This window comes from Panthera onca, chromosome F2 (genome assembly GCF_046562875.1).
Source record: "Panthera onca isolate mPanOnc1 chromosome F2, mPanOnc1 haplotype 2, whole genome shotgun sequence".
Lineage (NCBI taxonomy): Eukaryota > Metazoa > Chordata > Mammalia > Carnivora > Felidae > Panthera > Panthera onca.
Genome location: NC_138356.1, coordinates 68,298,516 through 68,304,515, shown reverse-complemented (window position 1 = coordinate 68,304,515; position 6,000 = coordinate 68,298,516). Strand labels below are relative to the sequence as shown.

Here is a 6,000-nt window from a genome sequence, read left to right as displayed (position 1 = left end):
GGATACTGAGGCAACAGGGGGAGCTGGTCTGTGGCAGAATCCTGAGTGCCGGGCCTGAACTCCACTCTGTAGGAAAGGAATGAACGTTTTTGAGTAGGATGTGAGACCGTCCCATCGGTGTTCTAGCAGATTAATATGGCGAGGGGGCAGACGGGAGGTCAGAGAACGGTCTGAGCGTGAAACAGAGAGGGAGCGCCCAGACTTGGGGGGTCTGCCCGGGGATGACGGAGCCTGTGAGCCTGGGAAACGGTGGTCTCAGAACTGGGAATAAGGAAGGTGGGGCAGACGCGCAGGTCTGATCACGTATGTGTTCTCTGCAGCCCCCGGGGGCAAACGGCCTCGCGTGTCAGAGGGCTGCTTCTGCACTCACCGTTCCAGTCCAATGTGGGCTCTTCCACGCACAAGCGAGTGACTTTGGGCAAATGACCTCATAACTCTGAGCCTTGGTCTCCCCATCTGTGAAACAGGGGTGATAACAACCTCCTGGGATTGTGGGGAGGATTAACTTAGGTGATACATTTGAGGTACTTAGACCTGGGCCTGCGGTATAGCCAGAGATGAGTCCACGGTGGCCTCAGGGCTTCCTCCTCCTGTCCTCGCGTGAACTTTCAGGAGGCGACTGGTGGGCAGGAAGCCACACTCACTGGGAGCGGCCTTAAGCCGGACACCCCGTGTTTGAAGTTCTACATAAGGTAAAGGATAAACTGTCTTATCTTTTGGAGTGTGTGGAAATGTTTTAAACTTCACTGGAAGTTACTTTCAAGGAACTAGAATTTATTGTTATTTTTATTTATTTATTTATTTAAAACAAAAATTTTTTAATGTTTTTATTTATTTCTGAGACAGAGGGAGACAGAGCATGAGCAGGGGAGGGACAGAGAGAGAGGGAGACACGGATTTCGAAGCAGGCTCCAGGCTCTGAGCTGTCAGTGCAGAGCCCGACATGGGGCTCGAACTCACAGACTGTGAGATCATGACCTGAGCTGAAGTCGGACGCTCAACCGACCGAGCCACCCAGGCGCCCCTCGAGGAACTAGCATTTAAAAAAAGTCTTTTTTTAAATGGTTATTTATTTTTGAGAGAGAGAAAGAGAGAGAGCGTGTGCGAGTGGGGGAGGGGCAGAGAGAGAGGGAGACGAGACACAGAATCTGAAGCAGGCTCCAGGCTCTGAGTTGTCAGCACAGAGCCCGACACGGGGCTCGAACTCATCACTGCAAGATAATGTATGACCTGAGCCAAAGCCGGGCGCTTAATCGACTGAGCCACCCAGGTGCCCCAAGGAACTAGCATTTTTAAAAAGAGGCCATGTGCATACAGTGGTCTAAGTCTGAAATGTCACATATGGGAAAAAAATTGATTTAGCTACAATGTCTTGTAGGGTTTTCAAATGTTACCTGCAGGGCCTTGGGTGATCTCACATAGGACTCTGGGGCGGCCCTGGCAGAAGGGGATAGAAACTCCTCTCGACTAGAGCTGTTCCCCTTTTAACGAGCAATACGAGTTCGTTGAAGAAAAGGTTTCACTTTTTTGGAAAACGCTTGTGACAGAAATTTAACAAATATGTTAGGACAACCAAATGGCAAATCTTCAAAGATGAAAATAAATTCTATATAAAACTTCAAATTGTTTAATTGGCTAGACAAATTCATGAAACATAGCTTCTGAAGACTAAAAAAGAAGGAAAAAAACCTCACAAGATACGAAAGGCTGCACCTCTTCCACAGCGGAATGGTGTTATTTGGCATTTTTCGAATGGATACTGGTGTCCACACCAATATTCTGGAATTCTCTTTAGAAAGAGTCGGGGAAAACACAAATCAAATCTTGGGCAAGTATTTCATGCTTGTCGCTATCTGTTTAGGAAACAAAGTATTTCACAAAAGAACCACATTCCATGAAAAGTCTGTTTGTTCTGGCTTAAAACATAATCATTTCCTCAGGAAGTCTGATTCAGACGAAGCAGCTTAAGAAATTCAAATTGACTTGGTTTGTAGACAACCGAATGTCATCCTCCTTTCTGAATTCCATGCACGTGTTTTCAAAATTAACTCTGCCATTTAGACTAGGCATTTAAACTCAACTATGCGTTATTTTATGGCCTTCGCTGCCTAGTAGACGTTAACTCCGGTTAATGAACTTCTTTGCATAGATGCATGGATATGCTTGTTTATTTACAGAAGCTTCATGTTTTAAATGTGGGCTTTGAATAGATTTTTAGATCTAAATAAACCAATAGGGAGGAGGAGAGTACAGGATTAAGAATTCAGACTCTGGGACTAGGGCTACCTGAGGTCTTGTCCCAGCTCAGCCACTTACGAGCTCTGTGGCCTTCCACGGGCTCCTTCACCTCTCTGTGCCTCGTTGGACTTATCTGTAAAGTGGGAATAGTAAGTGTACCTCTCTCATCAGGCAGTGAAGACTACAGGAGTGAACATAGATAGGTCACCTTGGAACAGCACCTGGAACACAGTAAGTGTCCAATAAATGTTAGCAATTGTTAACGTTTCTTGGTTTCCTTGTGTAACTGGTTGATAAAAGGTTGCTACGGAAATTATTAATAGATTAGCACTCTTCACACAATTCGAGTATATCCGAAGATACTCAATTTAAAGACCTGGCCGGTCCTCCTCAGTCCACAGACTTTCAGGGCCAAAGGGACACCAGAGAACATTTCGCTTCGCATCTCCACTTCATGGTTGAAAACCCCAAGGCCCAGGGGCATGAGAGCCACGGAGCGAGGCAGAGACCGTCAGGATGTGGTTGCTTCTGACGATACTTTAGGCTCTCAGAGGGCTGTGGCGAAGTTTCCATTAAGGGCATCAACTACCATTGCCCTGATAAGCCTGTTACCGGAGCGTTCTGGGCTGGTCAGAATGACAAATAAAAGCATTTACATATTTGGAACTGTCAGTAGACAAAGTAAATTTGCTTTAGAACCTCAGGCTGTTATTTATGATGCTGATAGAAAATGCTTGCACCTGGGATGTTTCTACATGTTTCCCCGTCAATATCCTTTGAAAGACGTTGTTCAGTTAAAACTATAATAAAAAAACAGTCGGAAATATTAGGAATAGAAAGGCCTGGCCCCACCATGCCTGCACCATTGGAACAGTTTACACACCGGGGGGTGCACGGATAGGGCACGCCGCAGGTAACCAAAGGTTTATTTCAAATTATAGGACACTCAAAAATAAACAATATAATATGCTTGAAGTTTTGTTGTGACATAGAAAAATGCTTCCGATTACACTTAAAACCTTCGAGTTTTACCCCAACAAAGTATACTTTGCAGCCAGTCGAAGTGCTCTGACAAGCACCGCTCTCTCCAGATGGCTGGGGTAGGAGGTAGGCTGCAGACATCCCTGTAGGGAGGTGTGTTTGTCCTACTCGGAGTGACGAGTTTTCTTCTTGCTGTGGCTCTCGATGGCCCTTCTAAGTGCTTCATCCTGGATGAGGTCTGACATTCTCACATCTGTGTGGCTACAGCCAATTTTGGGGCAACTGGAAAGGAGAAGAAGATCACTTAACTTGAGGCCTTCAGCATGAGCTTCTCTCACATACGCGTATTTCAGTGAAGACGTTTTACCCCAAAGGAGCATGTCTGAGAAATCAGGACTGATGCAAACTCACTCATTTATTCCCCGAGTGCCTACTGGAGCCAGGCCAGGTGCTGGGGGCACAGGCCATGGCCAAGCAGGGCCCACCTTCCAGTGGGGACACAGATAACCGATAAGTCACCAAAGAGTGCTGGCTATACGTTTATTCACGTTAAGTGCTCTGAAGGAAAGGAAGCAAGGTCAAGGGGAGAGTGCGGGGTGAGGCTTCTCTAGCTGGGTCAGGGCAAGCCTCACTGAGCAGGTCTTATCGAGAACAAGTGCTGTGTGTGGCCCAGGCAGAGGCAGGAGCCTAGGAGGCAGCAGCTTGGTGGCCTGGAGTGAAAAAGCAAGGTCAATATGGCTGAAACACCCGGGGCTAGAGGGAGGGCATTTGGAGAGGAGGTCGGAGGGTCAGGGGGCCTTTGGATTTTATTTTTTATGTGTTTTTAAAAAAATGTTTACTTTTGAGAGAGAGAGAGGGGGGAGGGAGAGAGAGAGAGCGCGTACAAGTGGGGGAGGGGCAGAGAGAAGGAGACACAGACCTGGAAGCAGGTTCCAGGCTCCGAGCTGTCAGCACAGAGCCTGACGCAGGGCTCAAACCCACAAACTGTGAGATCGTGACCTGGGCCGAAGTCAGACCAGGCGCCCCTAGATTTTATGTGAAATATGAAGAGAATTTGAGAGTCTGAGATCGGGGAGGGATGCCACTTGGTTTATGTTTAGAAAGCATGGCTCTGGCTGCTTAATGTAGAAGACAAGCAGAGTGGAAACAGGAAAACAGGAGGGCCCTGGGCAGTCCGGGCGAGAGGGCGGTGTGGCCGAGGTTGGTGGCAGTGGCCAGCTTCAGGGCAGAAGCGGACACAGAACCTGTAGGACTCGCTGTTGGGTCAGAGGCAGAGCGTAAGGGAAAAGAAGGGCTGAGCTTCGTCAGAGTCTGCCCCCCTCCCCTGCCCCATGGGCAACTGGCGGTGCCCTTTATCTCTAAAGAGAACAACTGGAAAACCAGGCTGGGGATGGGGATGGATCTAGGAGACCCCGGTTGGCATATATTCCCTCCGAAATGCCCACTAGTCCCTCCCGGAGGGAGACTGCGTGGGTTGGTGGAGACTCGGGAAAAGCTGTGGCTGAAGAAATCAGCGCGTGAGTCACCCACGGAGGGGGAGGTGCTTGACGCCATGGCTGTGTTTAGATGTGGTCTCCTCTGGGGGCAGTGGGCTGCATGAAGTCACCTGGTTTCTTCTGTCTGGACTTAGGGTGACCCGGTTTTGAATTTGGCCAACACCTACTAGCATTCTGAGCCTCTATTCCCTCAGATCTGAAGTGGGGGCAGAATTCCTATTTCCCAGGGCTAAAGGCAACTCGGTGCTTAGCATCCCTGATCATCATACTTCTGATATTTTGCTTTTTTTAAAATTGATTTTAAATTTATTTTTTATTTTAGAGAGCGAGCGAGCGAGCGAGTGGGGTAGAGGGGCAGAGCCGGGGAGAGAGAGAATCCCACCCACCATCCGGGATCATGACCTGAGCCGAAATCAACAGCTGGACACACAACCAACTGAGCCATCCAGGCACCTCTCTTCCATACATTTTAAACTTGCTGATCTCTCGGTCTCTTGCGTACACCTACTGTATACCTGCTGCACATTCGTGCATGCATTTGACCTTCTGTGTGGTCCGTCCTGTGCTAGGTTCTAAGCACCCAACTGTGAAATACAAATGTAGGTTCCTGCCCACGCAGAGCTCCAGCCCAGTGGCCTGAGACAACTCTCCGAAAAGCACAGGTATATTAAGACACAAAATAACAGCTACAAGACAAGAGCGAAAATAACAAATACAAGACGAAAGACATAAACCAGAAGGGGAAGAAAGTTGATTGCGGGAACTCATTTGTCCAGTGGTAGGAAGCCCAGCTTTTCAACGTGAAGGAGAAACATCTTCTGGGCTTGTGCTTTCTGGACCAAGGCGTCTTTATATAAGAAGGGACAAAGAAGTGTAATGGACAATATGCTTGCTAACAATATTTATTTTTAAAAATACTGAAATGAGCCCCACAGGGGCAGGTCCGTGCGCTAAAACGTGACTATAAAAAGGCCCTCGCAGGACAGAGGACCGGGGTGATCTGCCCAGGGATGCCTCCTTCTGGAGACTTGGCTCTGTGTTAGAGTAAGGACTGGGGGCACTTGAGAAAGGTCTCACACTGGTTTCCCAAAGTGAACTGTTTCGTCAACCGTGACAGCCAACAGCTGAGATTATGAGGATATAGACACTTTCGTCACACACTCAGACGACATGTGCCGGGGTCACCCTCGCTTCATACTGACCAGCCTGGCGGACACGTACTGTCACGGTGGGCCTGGGTCTCTTCCCACTTCCTAGAACCGAATCTCTAGCACCTACAGCCAGA

General features: G+C 48.3%; 1 protein-coding gene across 4 annotated transcripts in view; it reads right to left on the bottom strand.

Annotated features, from left to right (window-relative positions):
• Nucleotides 1-1,380: 1,380 nt before the first annotated feature.
• NSMCE2 (NSE2 SUMO ligase component of SMC5/6 complex) overlaps nt 1,381-6,000 on the bottom strand; it is a 217,776-nt gene continuing 213,156 nt past the window's right edge. For all 4 annotated transcript variants that reach the window (XM_060611305.3, XM_060611306.3, XM_060611308.3 and 1 more), the window contains one exon: nt 1,381-3,501. In XM_060611305.3, coding sequence (XP_060467288.1) covers nt 3,384-3,501 — 118 coding nt within the window. In that variant the 3' untranslated portion in view covers nt 1,381-3,383. The remainder of the gene's footprint in view (nt 3,502-6,000) is intronic.